This window comes from Leucopleurus acutus (genome assembly GCF_964270905.1).
Source record: "Leucopleurus acutus genome assembly, chromosome: 9".
In the NCBI taxonomy this organism is placed as follows: domain Eukaryota; kingdom Metazoa; phylum Chordata; class Mammalia; order Artiodactyla; family Delphinidae; genus Leucopleurus; species Leucopleurus acutus.
The window spans coordinates 102,674,911-102,696,901 of record NC_139144.1 but is presented as its reverse complement, the minus strand read 5'-3'; the positions used below and the strand labels follow the sequence as shown (position 1 = coordinate 102,696,901).

At 51.6% G+C, this 21,991-nt stretch overlaps 1 protein-coding gene across 1 annotated transcript; it reads right to left on the bottom strand.

The window, feature by feature from the left end:
* Positions 1-2,401: 2,401 nt before the first annotated feature.
* On the bottom strand, positions 2,402-6,099 carry AOC1 (amine oxidase copper containing 1; the record flags this gene model as incomplete). The annotated part of the gene is made up of 4 exons (XM_082845870.1): positions 2,402-2,718; positions 2,920-3,052; positions 3,409-3,694; positions 4,521-6,099. The coding sequence occupies 4 exons, from the start codon at positions 6,097-6,099 to the stop codon at positions 2,449-2,451; spliced, it is 2,268 nt and encodes a 755-aa protein (XP_082701996.1). The 3' UTR covers positions 2,402-2,448.
* Positions 6,100-21,991: the final 15,892 nt, after the last annotated feature.

Genomic DNA, 21,991 nt, shown 5'->3' with positions numbered 1-21,991 from the left:
CAGCCACTCAACAAGCACCACTGGGGGCCACTGAATGCAGAACACCATCAGACCTGCTATGAAGAGACACAGAGGTAAGTGAGGGGTGGGTTTTGGTCTTCAAGCTGCCCCCAGTGTGGGTGGGGATGCAACAGTCCCACACACACAACAAAACGCATGTGAAGGAGCCCCTTGTCCTCTGGTTTCTAACCTGCTCTCATCTGGGTCCCCTTAGACCAATTACGATCTTCTGTCTTGGGGGAAAAGTTGGAATCTGTATAATTAACATCCAGTCAAAAAGCCAGGACTTGGCCCCCTCCCCCTGTGTGCCCTGGTTCCCTGTCGGCAGATCCTGGTCCTGGGCTCGCTTGGGTGACTGAGCTCCGAGCAGAGACGGGGACACATAGGTGGTGGTGAGGGGGCAGCGGAAGATTCGCTTGTTCTGCTTCCTTCCAGCCACAGTCGTCTGGGTGGAAATCCACACCTGTTGTATTGGTTCCTGTCGCTGCCATACATAAGCTGCCATAAGCTTAGTGGCTTCAAGCAACACGTTTATTCTCTCACCGTCTAGAGTCTGCAGGGCTGTGTTGCTAATAAAGGCTCTCGGGGACAATCCGCGTCCTTGCCTTTTCCACCGACAACCCTGGCTTCTTGCGCCTTCCCCGACTTCAGAGCCAGCAGTGTGGCAGCTTCTCTCCTCTCTGACCCCCTGTCTCTCTCTTACCGGGAAGGACCCTCAGAAGGAAAAAACCCACCCCAGACCCAAGAACAATATAGAAGATTTACGCTGAGAAATCCTTGTGATGATATCGAGCCACCTGGAGAATTTCCCATCTCAGGATCCTTACCTTAATCACACCTGCAGAACGCCTTCCTTTTGCCGTGTAAGGTGACGTATTCCCAGGTCCCAGGGACGTTAGAATGTGGAAATCTTTGTGGGGGGTTGAGTCTGTCTATCCGTCCATCCTGGCCAGCTGCTTTATCCCGTTAATCAGCAATAAGAGTTCCTTCCTCCCTCCCTCCTTCTCTTTTTCTTTTAAAACTTAGATTTTATTATTTTGAGTAGGTAATATGTTCCCATGATTAAAAGATAAAAACAACATAGCACTGGGGTGGGGGGTGATGGCACCTGGGGACCCACCGACCTGGGACTGCGCTGTGGCTGGGACACTTGGAGGCTCCTTCAACCTCCAGAGGGAGGGAGGAGACCCCGCCCCTCCCCACCACCCTGCCCGCCCCACTGTGGGTCCCCTCAGGCTCTCTTCACTCAAAAAAAAAAAAAGCCCACAAAGAAACCCAGCCACACGGAGCATCTCTTCTCCCTTCCCTGCCTCAGCCATCCCGCTTCTCCCTGTGTCTTCAGCTGCTGTGGTTTCAACGCCTGTGTCCCCGCTAACGTCCAATGTGATGGTGTTAGGAGGTGGGGCCTTTGGGAGGTGCTTAAGTCATGGAGGCGGAGCCCTCACGAATCGATTAATCTTCTTATAAAAGAGACCCCGGAAGACCCCTCACCCCTCTGCCATGGGAGGATGTACCGAAAAGTCACAGGTCTTTGACCCAGAAGAAGCCCCTCACGTGACCTTGCTGGTGCCCCGATCCTGGACGTCCAGCCTCCAGAACTATGAGCAACAAACTTTTGCTGCTTAAAAGCCACCCAGACTACGGTATTTTGTTACAGCAGCTTGAAGGGACGAAGACAATGGGCAACCATTTACATTAGAATCGTGTGTATTTTTCTTGGGTTTTTTGAATACATATATTCCTCTCTGACGCGAAGATTAGCATGCTATCTCTATATTGTTCTATACCTATCTTCTTACTTAGTATATCCTGAAGATCTTTCCCCATCAGTCTAGAGAATGCCCCTGTTCATTCGTTTCTTTTACAATCACCTAAAATGGCACTGTGTGGACACCCCGTAGTTTACTCAGATCTATAGGCTCTCTCCTGTAGAAGGACGTCTGGGTCGTTTCCAGGCTCTGCCAGTACCAACAGCACTGCAGTGGATTACTGTGTACATCTATTCTTCCTCTGTTTGTGGGTAGCTCCCCAGGATAACTCCGAGAAGTTGGATCAGTGTGTCAAAGGGTAAAGGTGTTGGCAATTTTGCTCGATTTTCCCATAGTGTCTTCCTGTGGTTGCACTATTGCATGCCTGTCAGCCACCCAGAAGGGTCCCCCACAGCCCCCCGAGAGGGAGCCGTCAGCCTCAGATTCTCCAAACTGATCTGATAGGGCAACCTAGTGAGTGTCCTCGCCTTAGTGATGGAGGTCTTCTCTGGGGTGGAGGCCAAGGCCTGTGTTTCTCATCGGTGTGTGTGCCGCACGCCCGGCCTGATGTACGGCCTCATCTGCTACGCCTTCTGCAGGAGGCAGCATAGGAGCTGAGGCCTGAGGGGGTTTACTGTCTGTGCTTGGGGTAGGGGGGGCACTCGGGCTTCAGGTGGGAGTTAGTGGGGGGAGGGGGCCTTCACACAGGCCTGTAGGTTCCATTGTAGCTAAAAGGGGGAGGCATCAAGCAGCCCCCGTCCTCCTCAGGGATCCAGCGCTGGACATAGGTGGAGCCATTTTCCAGAGGCCTCACGACCACGAGGTCTCTGGACGCCAGGGACGGGTCCTCTGGGAAGAAGTTGAAGGGCCGGAGCAGGAAGCCCACGGAGTTCCCGGGCGTGGCCGTGTTGGGGATGTCCTCGGAGTGGGGGATGTGCAGGAAGCCCACTGTGACCCAGGCCACCAGGTCCTACAGGAGAGGGGATGTTCAGAGGGGAAGGGGTGGGCAACCCCCCTAAGCCCCATGTTTAAGGAAGGGGCAAATCCAGTGACCACCGAGCTTGTTCCCCAAGCAGCAGGCCGGCCCTCACCATCCTGGGACCGGGCACAGATCTTGGGACTGGGCGGGGATCTGGTCTCAGGGTGGGGCTGGAAAGGGCAGAGCTGGTACCTCATCTTCAATGTTCTCATTGTTGTGAAGAAACTCCTCAAAGACCACAGGCGGGTCCCAGGGGTCGTTCTGGTTGTAGACGCTGCTGCTGCGTAGCTCCGACTCCCGGTATTTGGTCACTGCCAGGGGATACCTGTCCGGGCAGAGAGAGGAAGGTAGCCTCCAGCCGCTCCCAGGGAACATCTTCAGGGTCGATGATGGGGGAAAGTTACCGCCTTCGCTCAGATGCGGGATCATCCCCTGGGAGTCAGCCAGACGCACTGTCAACAGAGGCTCCGGGGCTCCGCAGGGGCTCTGTACCTCCCCTCCCGAAACAGAGCCACGTGACCAAGATCGTACACACGTGCACACGTACACACACACGCCCAGATACACCACAGCATAGACTCAGAATCTCCTGGACAGAAACACAGACGCACATGGACACAGGGAAACACAGGGACACGGAGAAGAACCTCCCGCCCTCCCGGCCCCCTGGGCCTCCCTCACCTGGCCCAGGTGACAGCCCGTTCCTCCTGCCAGCCCGGGGGCAGCACTTGGTCGGCCATGGAGTGGATCTGCAGTCGGTAGCTGCGCTTGTGGCCCCAGGGGTTCTTCTTGGGGCTGGTAAAGAGCAGGTACTTGGGCAGAGTCTGTCTGAAGAGGAAGGCTGCCTGACGCTCCCAGGAGAACTTCGTCTCCTGGAGAGCCGGCTGGACCAGGCGGTGTCTCGGGCTCCAGGGGTTGGTAATGTTTTCTAGCTTCATGTGCAGGGTCTGGAAGCTATTCTTCGTGCCTGAGTGTGTGCAGGGAAGGAGGAGAGTCAAGCGCTCCGCCCTGGGCCCTCCTTCCCGACCACACCCAGCAACAAACCACGGGAGTGGAGAGGGTATCCAGGGCGTGCACTGAGCCAGACAGTGGTGGAGGGAAGGGACCAAGGAACTAGCAGACAGCTCAGAGTCGGGCACGGCAGCTGCGGTGATTCCACCGCCACTCTCACAGTTCCTCTTGAGAGCAGAGCTCTGTGTCTGTTTGCTGAGGCCTTGGCCCCAGCAAAGGGCAGCTGACCTTTCCCCAGGGGAAGAGACTATGCCTTGGTCCCAGCAAAGGGCAGCTGGCCTTTCCCCAGGGGAAGAGACTATGTCAGTGCCCTCTGGGCCCAGGGGCAAGAGGGGTGGAGTGAGAAGAAGCTGCCCACCTGGTCACGGGGGGCTCTTCTAACATGTGATTTGATGTCAGGCCAAATCCTGTCATTAGGCCCATGACATCTTTTAAGGTGACACCACTAACTCAGGAGACACGAGGAGTATTCCCGACGTCACCGCATCCACTCAAAGCACCACTGGGCATTATCACCTCCCCCGCCCTGTGCACGCCTTTCTCTCCGGTCCGTCCCCCTAGGGGGTCAATGCAGCACCAGGGGAACAGCTGGCACTATTCACGTTCACCATTTTGCAGGGGCACACGGGTTTCTAGCACTGCAGGTTCCACGCATGCAGGCTGGGTAAACTCTCCTGGTATCGCGCTTCCAGGGGGAGTCTAAGCACCGTCTCCCACGAGTGTAAGTTATTGCTCTGATGTGGACATTTGGCCCGGAGGGTGGTTCCGAGCCCGAGTCCTACCTGCCACGTCCAGGTCAACGCGGTAATGCACTAGGTGGGTGTGCAGGTTGCCAAGCAGGTGTGTGTGCAGGCGGGTCCCGTGGCGCAGCCCCTCGGGGGTGTAGAAGGTGGCGTGGACATAGCCGGTGGCGTGCATCTTGGCCTCCATCACCCCATTGGGGTAGAAGATAAAGTCCCAGATATAGTCATAATTGTAGACCGTCGAGGTGGTCCTCAGCACGAGCACCTGGCCCTTGAGGCCCGCGTAGAAGTTGAAGCCGTCGCTGAAGTTGGAGTTGAAATGCCGCCGGATGGGCACCCCCGTAGGCATCTCGAAGAGACAGAGGGCTCGAGGGTAGAGGACAGGACCGTCAGCGTCGTAGTAGTGGAGGGCATCCAGGAAGGTGGCCGTCTCCGGGCAGTCGATGCCAGGGGCCAGCTCATGAGTGACGCTGCCCAAGCCCCAGCCGACGTCTATGTACTTGGTCTGCATGCCCGCGGGCGTGTGTCCTCCGTACAGCGCCACGGCCTCCTGCACGCTCACCTCGTAGGCTATACGCTCACCTCCGAAGTGCACGTCCAGGACCTGCAGCCCTGAGGACGAGCGCAGCCGGAAGGCGAAGCTCCAGCCCCCGTAGAGCACGGTGTTGTCCTCCAGGCTGTAGCGGGGGCCCTCGGACTGCACCAGGCGGGGGCCGTTCTTGGTGATGGCGAAGTCCCCACGTGGCTGGTAGAAGGAGAAGAGGGCTGCCTCTGGTAGGTTCTCTCCATCCTTGTCCTTGGCGAGCGGGTCTTCCAGGACTACCGCATCCACCTCTCCGTCGTCATACTTCTGAGCCAGCTCTGCGGGGCTGCGGTAGAACTTCCCGTTGTACCAGACCTGCTCCACCGTCCAGTCTTGGGGGTTCGTGCTTGCGTGATCCACCAGGAGCTCCAGCCCCGTGGGGTGCAGGAAGTAGCCTTCCATATGGCGCTGCAGGATGAACCAAGAGCGGCGCTGGCCGGAGGCCAGGCCGCGGGGCGCCACGTCTGTGAACGTCAGGCACTGCTCGTGGCAGTTTCCAAACGTGAAGCCCGTGGTGTGACGGAAAAACTGGTGCAGGGGTTTGCTGGCCTCCTCCAGGGTGTGGCTCAGGAGGCTATACTCTGCCTTGGACATGGGCCTGGAGGCCCAGGAGGCCTGGTGCCCGGGCTTGTGGGGCAGATGTCGCATGTAATGGGGCCTGGGCAGTGGTCCCACAGCAAACTCGGTGATGTTGGGATGCTCCTGGGCTCCGAAGAAGATGACAGCGCGCGCTTCCCGAACGGGAGCCTGGCGGCCTTTATCCAGAAATTTCAGCACGTGTTGCTTCTTGGGCAGCAGCATCTCAATGAGGAACACGGAGTTCTTGGCCATGGTCAACGTGCTGGCTGGCTGCAGCCTCAGCTCCTTCTGGGACCAAAGGAAGCCGTGCACGGCCTTCAGCTCTTGGGCGCTCAGGTCCGCAAACACCCTGCCCTTGTTGCCCGGGGTCCATGGGGAGCCCTCTGCCGCGGCCAATGTCTGTAGCACCAGGATGACAGCACCCGCCCAGCCGAGGGCCAGGGTCTTCCGCCCCATGGTCTGGAATGCAGTGGAATAGATGAACTTAGTTTTATGGGAGGAAATGGCTTTCCACCAGGTCGGGTCTTGGACTACGATATCCCTTGGCCTTGTGTTTTTCCCACAGACTCACTTCCTGGCTCGTCCCCGCCCAGCTCGAGGCAGCCCTCAGTGGCAGCAGGGGACCCACGCAGCTCCCAACACTGCTCTGGTCTCTGCTGTCCATCGACTTTAATTCTGCTGTCTCCTCCCTGGTCCGTAAACCTCTTTTAGTCCCGTAGATTTTCTTACTTGTGCAAACTCCTTTTCCCCTTCTCTGTGCGTTATCTGCGGGACAGCTCTTATCTCTCCAGCTTTAGGTCACTCGGAGATTCACAGTGCCCCTCAAATCCCACAGAATGCCTATTGTGCCATGGGTATTGACGGCAAAACTGCATTTTTGATACAACACGATATTTTTTATGTAGATAAAATCTGAAATTTAGCCTAGAAGTTCAAAGATGTGGCTCTGGAGCCAGGCTGCCAGATTTCGAGTGCTAGTACATCTCACCATTGGGAACAGCTGTGTGGCCTTGGGCTCCTTGCTTAAACTCTCTGGGTCTCCATTCACCCAACGGTGAAATGGAAATAAATGGAAAAATCGGTTGGACAATAAGGATAAAGTGTTTAGAACAAAGCCTGCCTCCTGGGAAGCACTCAAGAAGTGCGAGCTTTTTATTTTATTTATTTATTTATTTTTATTTCGCGGTACGCGGGCCTCTCACTGTTGCGGCCTCTCCCGCTGCGGAGCACAGGCTCTGGACGCGCAGGCTCAGCGGCCATGGCTCACGGGCCCAGCCGCTCCGCGGCATGTGGGATCTTCCCGGACCGGGGCACGAACCCGCGTTCCCTGCATCGGCAGGCGGACTCTCAACCACTGCGCCACCAGGGAAGCCCAGGTAACAAATATTTATACCGACAGTTGCTATGCTTTTGGAGTGGCATACAACTTTGGAATGCTGTGAAAACAGTGAGGTTTTAAACCTCTTCAGGACAACTTAAAAAGAATAGAAAACAGGTTGAAGAGTTATTAATCATTATACAACTGCCCAAACAGTTAGCAATTAGGAAAACAACACGGCATTCCAAATCTGACGCTGCAGAAGCTAAAGGAAACCAGCTTGCGGATGCTGCCGCCAAATGGGCAGCTTTAATATTCGTCCTGTCCAGCCTCCGGAATGTCCACTGCTGTCCGCTAACCCTGCTAACTCAATAAAAGATTTCTTTCTACAGGCTCAAGAAATCACCTCTAAAGGAGAGAAACAGATATGGCAACAAAAAGGGGGAATTTTGACCCCTCCACACAAATATGGTTTAGACCTGATAAAACAAAATGAAACCTATAGTGTCTTTTGAAGCCCAATGGCTATTACTCCAACATGTACATTCTTTAACCCGCTGGGTGTCTGAAAAAAGGTTTTTCTGGGGAAAACAATATTTTGGAAAACTCCACCCATAGTGGTGCAGAGGAAATATATTGTATTATTGACAGGGACTTACTGAGACAATTAAAAAAATCGGTAACTACTTTTACAGCAAGCTCCCAGGAGGTGAAAAGGATCGTGGATTACAACCTAGAGATTTTGTTTGTTGGAAAGGACATCAGATAAAAGATTCTTTGCAGCCATGATGGAAAGAACCTTATCAAGTATCAGTATTATTAACGAATCCATGCACAGCCACACTGAAAGACACTAATTCATGGACTCACACCTCTCGTCTTAAAAAGACCCCTCCACTTGAGTGGACTTGGATCCCTGTTTCTGGCTTCAACTAAGGCGAGCGTCACCAAGCTAGGATGAGAAGAAGACGGCAACAGTAGCAAGCGTCGAAACCAGGCCTCTGAGACCCATCCTACCGGTTCAATTGCACTGTTTACCAAAGGTCTGTCTCTCTATCAAAAAGTTATTGTTTTATTTCTAGCTATGGTTTTGCCCCAAAGTTTAGGACAGGAAGAGAACTCTCTAGTGACACTGTCACAGAATATAGTTCCTAGGGGCAATCTAGCTGCGGTTGGATTTGTCATCCAATTCCTAAGTCCACACAAGGCCGAGATGACCCCACATAACTTTCTGTCACTGACTTTTCAGATGTTTCTCTCATCTATAAAAAGTCTCCCCACCGGCCTATACCTCCATACTGGTTTACTACGTTCCATTAGTTTACTCAGTTCTGAAGTTTCTATGATGAGAAAGTGCTGTGGAAAACTCAAACGACACTTGATTTTTTTTCTTTTCTTTTTTCTTTTTTCTTTTTTTTTGCGACGCGCGGGCCTCTCGCTGTTGCGGCCCCTCCCGCCGCGGAGCGCAGGCTCCGGACGCGCAGGCTCAGCGGCCACGGCTCCCGGGCCCAGCCGCTCCGCGGCACGTGGGATCTTCCCGGACCCGGGCATGAACCCCACGTCCCCTGCATCGGCAGGCGGACTCTCAACCACTGCGCCACCGGGGAAGCCCGACACTTGATTTTTAAAACTGCTTTGCAGGGGAAAACTTACGCTATAATCCAGACAGCGTTATGCTCATACCAGATGAGTCCTTTAATATAACCTTCTAATGACTCACATAAGAAATCAGATTTCTGCCCTGGGGAATTCCCTTTCTAGTCTAAATGAAATCTTGAATAAATGGTTCAGTTCTGGGGACTCATAGCTTAAATCTCTGCTTCTGACTTTGCTATTGTTGCTGGCCATGTTGATTGTGTTCTACGTCATTTAGAGAGTAATAATCTCTTGTGCCTCTCGATGTATATTCAAAACTCCACCTAAAATACCGATGTCTAAATGACTTCAAACTATTGATCATCTCTATAGCTCTATATAAAATAGTGGGCACGCACAATTCACATACAGAGTAAAGTTGGCATAAGTCTTATCGGACAACCTAGAGTTGCCTATCAGTCCATGCCAAGCATTCTACTAGCCTAATCCCCTTAAAGGAAAGAAAGAACTGGGCTGTTAAGACAGGGCATTGGGGGACATGGTGGATCCAGAGCAGATAAGCAGCCATCCTGGCCTTGGGGGACCAAATATTTGCTCACCAAATGCTTTCTACTGAAAGAGTAATGATCTTAAAGGGGGGAAATAATGAAATAAAATTTACATTAAGGTAGGGCAAGAAAAACTTAAACATAGAATTCTCTCTCTGTGTTTGTTTGGGCCTCCCTCCTTCCCTCCTTAAAATGCAAGGTGCATCTGCGTTACACATTAACCAGAGCTCCTCAAAGATGGGAGTGCCTGCTGGACCGTAAAGATCAATTTTCCCCCTTTTTTCTGATGCTAGCAATGTAACCGCTTATAAGAAGAGTGTTCTTTCCCAGCTCTGCAGGGGGTCATGGTGACTTGCGGCTTTGCTCCCTGTGTGTTTACCTGGACTGTGCATCCTTGGCGAACTTTATGTAAAATGTCAATATGGCATTTTGATGTATGATCCTTTTGTCTTGAAAATGTATGTGACTGTGCCTTCCACTTCTAACTGGCAGAGCAGCTCTCAGAGCTTCCTGAGAATCTGCTCCCTGAGTTCTAATCCTCAGTTTGACTTGCATCAAATTCTCCTTTTTCCTTCTTAACTTGGTAGTTAACTGAGTTTTCATCAACACTTCTTATCCCCAGATTGCTTTCTGCTCCGCTAAGGAGGGAGGTGAGGAAGAGACCTGCGGTCCTTTAAGCCGAACTTGGCGATTCCTTTAACCTTTCCCTTTCCCAGGACCATCCTCTTGTCCAATGTCCAAATGGGCAGTGGGTGAGGTGGACAATGAAGCCATGGGAGAAGGGAGAACTTAGTGGCCAGTGAGACCTCCACGCTGGGAGATGTGATACGCACCCTCTCCTCCCCACTGCTCATCTCCAGCACCCGAAGGACAGAAGCCGCCTCCTCGCGGCACATTTCCCATCTTGCCCCCGGGCGGCTTGTGCCCTGGAGTGACACCTTCTGGGCTGTGTCTTGTGTACTTGTTTCTCTTGACCCTTCACTCCATGTCCATCTTCCCTTGCTTCCCTCCTTCCCAGTCAACCCCTGCTTGACTCTCCCTGGATACCCCATCAGTACATACCTGTGTGCTCTGCTCTGGACTCACCTCTGCTGCCAGACTTTGTCTCTGACTCCTTGAGCTTTATGGCTCTACTGGTCCCGCCCTGGAGGGAGGGACAGGGTGAGGCATGTGCTGAACAAGGTGGTGACCTACAGCTCAGGAGCTCCACAATGGGCAAGGGCAGTGGTACAAGGAAGTGCACGGGGCTCTGGTGGCTGCAGCCCAAAAGGTGCCTGTTACCCCAAGTACCCAAGTTTGGAAACTGCCCAGTCCTTCACCACTTTAGCAGCTGGGTTCACTTCTGTTCTCCCCAACAACACCTGTGCCCTAGATCTGCTTCCCTATCATCCTCCTTCTGCAGGGACACCTTTCACAGGAGTTGTCTGTGTTTCCTCTCTTATGATCTGTGCTGTGCCAAGGTCCGCTAAAGTAGGTGGTGAGTTTCAGAGGCCGGAGATAAGGAAGAGGAGAAATTTACCAGCAAGTAGTCTCACCTGAAGCAGATATACGGACGGAGGCAGAAGCTGGTAGAGACGGACACCGAAACAAAACCCAGAGAATTTAACCCATGTGTAAATGGAGAATCAGAGACAGAGTAGTTTGGGAGAGAGAAGCCACTGAGCTGAGACTCCAGAAGAAGTCATATTAGCCATCTCTGAGACCCTGACAGGATTCAGGAAGGAGGGAGGAGTTGGCTGGGAAGAAAGTCTATCAGGAGGGCTGAGGCTGCGGCCCAGAGAAGGGAAAAGGGAAAGGGAAGTGCGGGTGGGATGGGACAGGTACCCGTGCCAGGAGGGGAGATGGTACTAGAGTGGCTTAGTTAGATGGCAAGGGCAACTGGGCAGAGAGGATGCTCTTGGTCAAAGGGAAAGAACAGTCAGGAACATTGTGTGGCTTGGGAGAACCAAGCTACACCATTCCCTTGCTCACCGATTCCTGACGGCTTATTCTTTTAGTATTACATGCCTTTTGTCTTTCTCATCATTATCTTCCTGCTTCTTGCAAGTCATTTCAGTATTTACTGACAGCCAGATGAAGGAAGGAGAAAACTGTTAATCAACCCGATACTTGTTTGCAATTTCAGAAATCAGAACGTCAGATAACAAGTGCTGGTTAGGATGTGGAGAAATCAGAACCCTCTACAGAGTCCTCAGGAATGTGAACGGTGCAGCCACTTCGGAAAACAGGCTGGCAGCTCCTCAAATGATTAAACATAGAGTTACCGTATGTCCGGAAATTCCACTCTTCAGTGAATGAGAAATGAAAACATATGCTCACACAGAAACTTGTATATGGATGTTCATAGCAGCGTTATTCATAATAGCCAAAAGGTGGGAACAGCCCAATGTCCATCAACTAATGAATGGATAAACAAAATGTGCTGTATCCACACAATGGAATGCTATTCTGCATTCAAAAGAACTGAAGTACTGATACATGCTACAGTATGAATGAATCTTAAAACATGTGAAATGGGGCTTCCCTGGTGGCGCAGTGGTTGAGAGTCCGCCTGCCGATGCAGGGGACACGGGTTCGTGCCCCGGTCCGGGAAGATCCTGCATGCCGCGGAGCGGCTGGGCCCGTGAGCCATGGCCGCTGAGCCTGCGCGTCCGGAGCCTGTGCTCCGCAACGGGAGAGGCCACAACAGTGAGAGGCCCGCGTACCGCAAAAAACAAAAAACCAAAAACAACAAACATGTGAAATGAAAGAAGCCAGTTAAGAAAGACCACCTATTATATGATTCCATTTAAATGAAGAATTCAGAACAGGCAAATCTATAGAGACAGAAAGTAGATTAGTGGTTGCTTCAGGCTGAGGAGGGGAGGTTGTGCAGGTGGTGATACCAAATGGATGTGGGGTTTCTTTTTGAACTGATGAAAATGTTCTCAAATTGACTGTGGTGAGGGTTGTATATATCTGTGAATATACTAAAATCCATCCGATTATTTACTTGATGGGTGAATTGTGTAGTAAGAGGATGCTATCTTAAGAAAGCTGTTTTTAAAAAAATATCGAGAGGGACTAATATCTAGAAACACACACAAAACTCCTAAAAAATCAACCAGAATGAGGAAGTCATCCCAACAGAAACACGAGTGAAGAATCTCAGGGTAACTTACAGAAGGGGAAGCCTAAAGGGCGCAAGGGCACGTGAAAAGGTGCCCAAATGTAGTGGTTTTAGAACAGTGCAAATCCTTCAGCAATGAGAGATAATTTTATACCCATTTCTGGCAGAAATGAGAAAGCTGGATGACGCCAAGTGTTGGCAGAGATGTAGGGAAATATGCTTGAGGGAGGGGATGCGATGATACAGTCGTTCTGGAGCGCCATCCCCAGGACGCGGGCACAAGGTAGTTGCATCGCAGGGTAGAAACAGCCTCGGGAGCAGGTACCCCTGCAGGGCTCACTCCTGGAGGATGAAGGATGGTGAGGCCACCGCTTACTTTTGTGCAGGCAGGGAGGGAGGGCGTACAAGTGCGCATTTCACTGTTTTTTTTGAAGGAGTACAAAAAATGTTCATAGAAAGATAAAAATGTTACAGGGTAGCACAGAATAAGTGCCGCAGGAGCTGTGCCCGACTGGGATCCTGCAGGATTCAGAAGGAGCTGGCCCTCAGGACTGCGGCTTCTCAAGGCCTGCGGCTCTGTTTAGATTCCCCTGCGTTAGACGCCCAGGGCTGCTGTAACAAGTGCCACACACTGTGTGGTTTAAACAACAGGAGTTTATTCTTTCACGGTTCTGGAGGCTGGAAGGCTGACATCAAGGTGCTGGCAGGGCCAGGCTCCCTCTGAAACCTCTAGGGGAGAGCCCTCGCTTGCCTCTTCCAGCCTCAGGTGTTGCCGGCAATCCCCGGTGTCCCAGCGTTCCTTGGCTTGTAGACTCATCTCTCCAGTCCCTGCCCCCGTGGTCACATGACATTCCCCCCTCTCCCACCCGCCCCCCACCCGGTGTCTATGTCTCTCCTCTTCTTACAGGGATACCTAGTCATTGGATTAAGGGCCCACCCTACTCCAGTATAATTTCATTTTATCTAATTAAATCTGCAATGACCTTATTTCTTTGTACTATTGTTTTTTTTTTTTTTGTTTTTTGTTTTTTTTGCGGTACACGGGCCTCTCACTGCTGTGGCCTCTCCCGTTGCGGAGCACAGGCTCCGGACGTGCAGGCTCAGCGGCCACGGCTCACGGGCCCAGCCGCTCCACGGCATGTGGGATCTTCCCGGACCGGGACACGAACCCGCATCCCCTGCATCGGCAGGCAGACTCTCAACCACTGCGTCACCAGGGAAGCCCGCAATGACCTTATTTCTAAATAAGGGCGCATTCTGTGGCTCCAGGAAGGACAAGAATCTGGGGGGACGCTATCCAACCCAGCACACCCTCTTCACATCCCCCCACCCCCTGCCCTAGCAGGTGTGTGGCTCAGGGCAGGTGAGCTGCTCCACCCTGAGGGCTCCACAAAGCCGAGGCGAGTGTTGTCCTGGGGGGCCAGGTAGGAGCAGAGCTGCAGAGCTGAGATGGGTGGTGTATTCCCAGGAGCCCGGCTGGGGTGTGAGTCCTGGGCAGAATCTGCTAGTGTGCCGAGGAGGGCGGAGGTGGGGTGTCTGGGAGGAGGTGGTTAGAGCCATGAGCCCCTTGTGCACATCTGTGGAAAAGTGGGACGAAGAGGGGGACTTGAGGGAATGCCATGGAGCCCGTGGAGAGAAATGTCTTTAAGAACCACCCCAAGGAAAGAGAAAAGAATGGGGCCGGCAGAGGTGTCGGGTGAAGCTATGGCTGTTCACGTCGGGCCAAGGGTAGTGAGGTGTGGAATTTTGGAATTTGGGCTCTGCTACCTGGCTTCCTGCTCTGTTTTCCCAGCTCACCATAGTCTCTGTCTGGCTGCTGGTCCCTCCTGTACATGACCTTGATTTCTGAGGTGTGGTTCCTCCCCTCTTGGTGTTAATGATTGGTGAGAGTTACAGATAACACTTGGGCAAAGATTGTGTCCTTGAAGTTCTGGGCTGCCTGCCTCCCTTAAAGGGGCAGAAATGATGGCCTTGCGGACGACCGTGTTGTAGGGGACAGATTATCCAGTCTTGGAGAGGGGCAGCGTGACAGGTGAGGATGGATCCAGTGTCTGTGGTTAGTGGGCCAGAGGTCACAGCTCACAGCTTCCCCATTGCTAACTCTTGATGTTTTGTTTCTGGAAAAGTCACAACACATCAGAGATAATTTGCGGTAGTCTAGAGAGCGTGAGTGTTTCTGTAGAACCAGGAGAAAGAGATAGTTCCGCAGGTGCCGCACCACCGAAGTCGCCTGATGAGCTCTCTAGGCTAATGCAGCCACCGTCATGGGTTGCATCCCTGATTAGGGAAGACTGGTTCACAAGGAGAAAATTCTACCGTTTTCAAAAGGGGCCCTGGCACCACTGGTATTTCGAGCCCGGTCGCTCTTTGTTATGTGGCTGTCCTGTGCATTGTACGGTGTTTAGCAGAATCCCTGGCCTTTACTCACTCACTAGATGCCAGTAGCACCCACCCCGCTCCCGTTGTGACAAATAAAAATGTCTTCTGACATTGACAAGTCTTTCCTGAGGGGCAAAATTGCCCTCCTGTTGAGAACCATTGGTCTATATTTAAACCCTCATGATTTGTACCTGGAAATTATTATTATTGCTATTGGATGCTATCATACAATAGCATCTAAACTCCCTGACTCTCCGCTGGGGCCTCTCCCATCTGGCCTTCATGCTTTTGCAAGAATAAATCTGACCACGGGCCTTCCCCGCGTTGGTGGGGTACTGTTGCCTATTGGATAACACTCATACTATTGAGTTGGCATTAAACACCCTTTCCAGCCCAGCCCTGACCTTTCTTTTGTTCTTGGAATATCCCTTTCCCTCTAATTTGCCATCACCTAGCCCCGTGCTCCAGCCATTCCCAACCAGGCCAGGCCCACGGGGCCTCCTGGGCTTGGTCCACATCGTTCCCTTCTCTGAAAGCTCTCTCTCACTCTCCTTGTTCACTCACCGAGCTCCTTCCTTCAAGGCTCAATGCCAAGGCCCCTCTTTCAACCCCTTTTCCATTCCCCCATGGCCTTCCTTCACTGCTCGTAACTCTCTGTTCACAGGTCTGTCTCTTCTTATCTGCTTCCTTGAGCTCAGGGACTGTGTCTTAATTTCTTCAAATATACAGAGACCAACACAGGGCCTGGCATACGGCAGGGGCTCGAGGTTTGTTTTCAGAGCGCATGAATGAACAGATCATGCGGACACAAGGGGCACAGAAGAGATGTTAGAACCCAGAGGTTAGAAAAGTCTTGACGGATTGCTGTGTGGCATTCTAAGGAAAAGACATGGTGAAGTTGCGACTAGATTACGCTTCTAGCTTTATTGAGATATAATTGACCTACAACATAGAATAGAATGTGTTGATCTGATACACTTACGTATGGCAGTATGACAACTGACCAGCTGTAGTGTCAGCTGATGCCCCCATCATGTCACATAATGACCATTTCTCTTTCCTGGTGAGAACATTTAAGATCTACTCTCTTACCAACCTTCACGTATACAGCACGGTATCAATAACCACCATGCTGTGCGTTAGATGCCCAGAACTTATTCATTTTCTAACTGGAGGTTTGTATTCTTTGACCAACATCTCCTCATTTCCCTCATGCCCCAGCCCCTGATAGCCACCATTCTACTCTATATTTCTACACGTTTGGCTTTTTTTAAAGATTCTACATAAAAGTGGGATCGCATAGTATTTGTCTTTCTCTGTCAGACTTATTTCACACAGCATAATGCCCTCAAGGTCCACCCATGTTGTCACGAGTGGCAGGATTTCCTCCTTTCTCATGGCTGAATAATATTCCAGTGTGTAAACATACACCACATCTTCTGTATCCATTCATCTGTCAGTGGACCACTAGGTTGTTTCCATTCCTTGGCTATTGTGAATAATGCTGCAGTGAACCTGGCAGTGCACATCCTGTTTTCATTTCCTTTGAAAATATACTCAGAAGTGGGATTGCTGGGTCACATGGGAGTTCTATTTTTAATCTTTTGAGGAAACTCCATACTATTCTCCATAGTGGCTGCACAAACTCACATCCCCGCCCACAGTGTAGGAGGGTTCCCTTCTCTCCACACCCTCCCTAACACTTCTTACCACTTGTCTGTTTTTTTTTTTTTTTTTGCGGTACGTGGGCCTCTCACTGCTGTGGCCTCTCCCGTTGCGGAGCACAGGCTCTGGACGCGCAGGCTCAGTGGCCATGGCTCACGGGCCCAGCCGCTCCGCGGCATGTGGGATCTTCCCGGACCGGGGCACGAACCCGCATCCCCTGCATCGGCAGGCGGACTCTCAACCACTGCGCCACCGGGGAAGCTCCCACTTGTCTTTTTGACGACGGTCATTCTAAGAGGTGTGAGGTGATACCTCATTTTGCCTTTGATTTGCATTTCCCTGATGATTAGTGATGCTGAGCGCGTTTTCATGCACCTGTTGGCCACCTCTATGTCTTCTTTGGAAAAAATGCCTATTCAGTTTCTCTGCCCATTTTTCAGTCCGAGTGTTAATTTTGTTGTTGTTGTTGTTATTCAGTTGTATGAGTTCTTTTTTTTAAAGTTTATTTATTTATTTTTGGGTCTTCGTTGCTGCACGCGGACTTTCTCTAGTTGCGGCGAGCGGGGGCTACTCTTCGTTGCGGTGCACGGGCTTCTCATTGCAGTGGCTTCTCCTGTTGAGGAGCATGGGCTGTAAGCACGCAGGCTTCAGTAGTTGTGGCACGCGGGCTCAGTAGTTGTGGCTCACGGGCTTAGTTGCTCCGCAGCATGTGGGATCTTCCTGGACCAGGGCTCGAACCCATGTCCCTTGCATTGGCAGGTGGATTCTTAACGACTGCGCCACCAGGGAAGCCTGTATGAGTTCTTTATATATTTTGGATATTGACCCCTTCTCAGATATATGATTTTGATATTTTCTCCCATTCTGTAAGTTGCCTTTTCATTTGGTTGATTACTTCTTTTGCTGAGCAGAAACATTTTCCTTTGATGTAGTCCCTCAACCAGGTTACTATTAATATGGCCACATGGCCGGGGTCTGGGGTGGGCCCCTTGGGGCAAGGACAGCTGAGGATGGTGTGAGTCAGCTCGGGCTTCGAGGACGTGCAACCTGTGGGGTCTGCCAGGCTCCACACTAGGAAGGGCCCTGCCCGCAGTTTAATGCTCTACTATTGCTGTCTTGAAGTTCTTAACTTTTGCAAAAGGGGTCCCACATTTTCACTTTATGCTGGGCTCTGCAATTCATGTACCTGCTGCTGGCTTCATAAGGACAAGATTTAGACCTGCCTTTAGAAGGCCAAGGAAGGGCAGGTCACGGGGACAGGGCGGAGGGCAATCAGGCTAGCCCACTGAAGGTAGATGAACAGGGTTGATAAGATAAAGGGGCGAGGCTGAATGGCAGAGGGATCCAGGTCAGGGATCAGGAAAAGACGCTCTGGGAAGATGGGTGACAGCAGCAAATATGTAACATCAATTGGGGCCAAAGTCTCAGGTGCCTGGTTCTGGGCGTAACCCTTGCCGACTCCTATTTCTTACTCTTAAGGATGCTCTCTAACCCCATTGTTCTCATACAACTCCCCATTTGCTGGAGTGCTGGACAAAGCCTTATTTCCCTCAAAGCAGATGCCCACTTTCAATGGTACAGCCCCTGGGTCTGGAGGCAGGTTGGGGACTGATCGAAGGGAGCAGGATCGAAGAAGCTGCTCTGAGCCGGTTGATGTTTGCTGTAGAAGAAAGGCAGTGGCCACAGGAAGCCCCCGGGGCCAAATCAAAGGCATGACGAGGATGAACCTGGCCCGGGGAGCTGGGTTGTGTCCCCCTCAGAGCCAGGGCTGGCGAAGCCTGTCTCACTCTGTACCCTCAGGGCCCAGCTCCAACCGCACCCTGAGAGCTTGATACTCTCTGTTAATCTGAGCTGGAATATTACTCAGCCATGAAAAGGAACAAACCCACATTCCAGTCTGCAGCCTGCGGGAGCCCTTGACAGCCTCCTCGGCCACTGAAGTTGAGGCCGGGCATTTCTTCTCCGCTCCTTCTCCGCCTTCCTGCTGAAAGCTGTAGGATTTTATAAACAGCAAGAAAAGGAAAACATCTATTATCATACATTATCCACATCAGTGGAGGGATGAATGAGACCCAGGCATGTAGCTCAGGTTTTTTATTTTTTTATTATTAATTTTTTATTGTAGTATAGTTGCTCTACAATGTTGTGTTAGTTTCTTGCTGTACAACAAATTGAATCAGTAATACGTATACATATATCCACTCTTTTTTAGATTTCCTTCCCATTTAGGTCACCCCAGAGCATTGAGTAGAGTTCCCTCTACGCAATGTAGAGAACCTTCTGTGCTATACAGTAGGTTCTCGTTAGTTATCTATTTCATACATAGTAGTGTATATGTGTCAAACCCAATCTCCCAGTTCAACCCTCCCCTGCTTCTCCCCTCGGTAACCATAAGTTTGGTCTCTACATCTGTGACTCTTTCTCTAATTTGCAAGTAAGTTCATCTCTACCATTTTTCTAGATTCCTCATACAAGCAATATTATACGGTAATTGTTTTTCTCTTTCTGACTTACTTCACTCTGTACGACAATGTCTAGGTCCATCCACGTCTCTGCAAATGGCACTAGTTTGTTCCTTTTCATGGCTGAGTAATATTCTAGCTCAGATTAACAGAGAGAGTATCAAGCTCTCAGGGTGGGGTTGGAGTTGGGCCCTGAGGGTACAGAGTGAGACAGGCTTCGCCAGCCCTGGCTATGAGGGAGCCACAACCCAGCTCCCCGGGCCAGGCTCATCCTTGTCATCCCTTTGATTTGTTCCCCACTAGGACTCGGTAGAGTCTTGTTTTACAGATTTCGAGGGTTAGGCTGGGCGTGCTTGTTAAAGGGAGGTGCAGGCAGGGGACCCAGAGGAGGTGACACTCATGGGGTAAACTGAGGCCACCGGCCAGCTTGTCTCTTCAGTGAGGAGGGTCCCTTCCACATTAACGTGGGAGGTTCTGGGTTTCACTGAGGAGTGAATACCCCCCACCACGCCCATCACTCACGCAGGCCCAGGTGCCACTGTGCCAGGGGTGCTGTGCATGGCCTCGAGGAACCCTAGAGGTGGCCCTGCAAACAGGCATCATTCCTGAGGCTGCGCTGCTGGTCAGTGGCAGGACTGGGATTTGCACCTGGGTCTCTCTGGCCCCCAAACTTGCAGCCATCCCCGTTCCCTGCGACAGGGTGGTATTCAGCCCTGTAAGGGGCAGGTGAGCACCTCCCTTACAAGAGGCATCTGCTGAGCCCCCTTCATCTGTGTAGGTAGCCCTTCCATGTCTCTTTCAGGAAAGGAACTTTTGTGTCTATGCCAGGATGGGTGTGTGGGAGAAAAAGGCCTGCTGCTAGTAGCAGATGCCTTTGCTCACACCTACTTAAAAAAACCTTCAAACAAATATTATACCTAGAGGATATCTCTTGCCACCTCAATGGCATTATAACTTAACCTAGAAGGTAGGGCAGAAGCTGGAAAATTTTGCTTTTTCTGGTAAAGAGTTTTGCACCTAAACAGGTGCTTAATCTCTGATTGTAAGCTATCGGAAACTGTCCAGGATAAACCCAGATTCCACGCACTGGAGGCTTCCTCTGACAGTTCTGGGTCCCGTCTGGAAGAGGAAGGGACCCTCTCCAGCGGGGGCTGCATGGGGCACCGGAAGGACGGCCTGGTGGTGCCACACGTGACAAGGCTCCTCACGGGGGCAGGAGTGAGCTGGTCCCCGCCCCCTCCCCCTCCCCCTCCCCTCCCCCCCCCTCCCCTCCCCTCCCCTCCCCTCCCCTCCCCTCCCCTCCCCCTCCCCTCCCCTCCCCTCCCCCTCCCCCTCCCCTCCCCTCCCCCTCCCCTCCCCTCCCCTCCCCTCCCCCTCCCCTCCCCTCTCCCTCCCCTCCCCTCCCCCTCCCCTCCCCTCTCCCTCCCCTCCCCTCCCCCTCCCCTCCCCTCTCCCTCCCCCCTCCCCCCCCAGGGATGGAGCCGACTTCACGCATGAGCAGAGTGGCCTCTGCCCTGCGTGGGCGGTCAGGCGTTAGCAGGCTGCCTTCGCTTTGCACACAATCCAAGGCTTCTCTAGAGCTGTAGGAGCCGACGAGCCGGTGTTTTTCGTAGGCTCCAAGACATGGGAGATCTGTGAGCACCCAGGGTAGAAAAGGCTTCTCAGCTGTGGGGCTCTGACACGTGCTCGAAGAAGCAAGGTCTGGGCTCTTCTACCTCAAAGCGGGGAAAAAAGAACTGAAAACAAATATGGAACTCTAGTTAATGATATGTGTGCTGAAGTATTTAAGGGGACGGGTACAGATGTCTGCAACTTCCCTTAAAATGCATAAAAGACAAAATGCAAAAAGAGATGGAGAGGTGGACAGGTATGTGACAAAGCAAACATAGCAAAATATTAATCGTAGAGTCTGAGTAATGGGTACATGTAAATTTTCCCCCCAACTTTTCTGTGTGTTTGAAAATTTTCATAGTAAGATGCCAGGGGGAAAGGCAGAGGCTCCCTTGGTGGTGTTTAGGAGTGGGCAGCTGCCCAGCGATGTTGTCTGTATTGCTGAGGGAGCAGTTGGTACAGCCAGTAAAAATGCCAGAGAGGTAGGCAAGGGCCGGACGTGCAGGGAATGTGGACTTTATCTCGGAGACCATGAGAAGCCAATAAAATGTTTGAAACGGGGAAAACAGACATGTTTTTGCATTTTCACCTCTCACTGCGCAAGTCACACCCCCAGACTGAATTTTCCGAACGGCTGGTTACTTGATTTGAAATGCAAATCATCTGGAATGGAGTTAGGAGAGGATTCTGCATTAGTCAAAGCATTACTTCCCTCGGTTTTCTTTCTCACTCGTGGGTATGGGGGCAAAGTCCCAGGCTCTTTCAGGAACACGTACAGATTGGAAAACTCAGAGTCTGCAGGCATAGAGCAGTTAATTCTACTGTTATCTTTCAGACCTACCGGTCCTTGGGGGTAAACAACATGAAGAAAAAAATATAAAACTCTAGTATAGATTGAGCAACCGAGGAGCTCATTCAGTGAAATGATTAACAAAAAGCCCAGGATCAGGAGTCAGACTCTCTGGATTCAACTCTCCGTGATGACATTTCCTAGCAGTGTGACCTTCGGCAAGTTACTTGACTTCTCTGAACCTTAGTTTCCTGTTTGTAAAATGAGGATCACACTAGTCAGTGCCTCACAAGGGTTGCTGTGAGGATTATAATAAATGAGGCAAAGGCATTCGATCACCGTAAAATACTTGGTTTAGTGCCTGGCGTGCAGCCAGTGCTGAAGAAATGTTCAGCAAATAATTATTGCTCACTGGTCTACTTCCCCACATGCAGTTTATCTGTACTCATGGCTTATGCCATTCCACCAATGTCTTTAAAATGGTTATTAAGCACCTATCTTTAGTTCCTACTATTTGGAGTTTCAGACCTATAGCTCCCTTATCATGGGAATGCCCCTTCCTTGCACCCTCCAGCTGGGCATCTGACAGTCCTGCCAGACCTGGACTTCTTGGCCTCCCAGCCCCTCCAGCACACCAGCCAGTTCTATGCCCAAGCAGCTCCTTCATCTATTGCCTGCTATCCACTCCTCCTGGTATTGATGCCGAGAACTTGGCCTCTGTGCACCGGGGCTGAATCGAATCTTGGAGACAGAGTTCTGGGTGAAGTAGAAAACGATAGCTTTATTGTTCTGCCAGGCAAAGGGGAACACAGAGGGTTCCTGCCCCTCAAAACTGTGTGTCCCAACCCAGGAGGATTTGGTGTGGAGTTT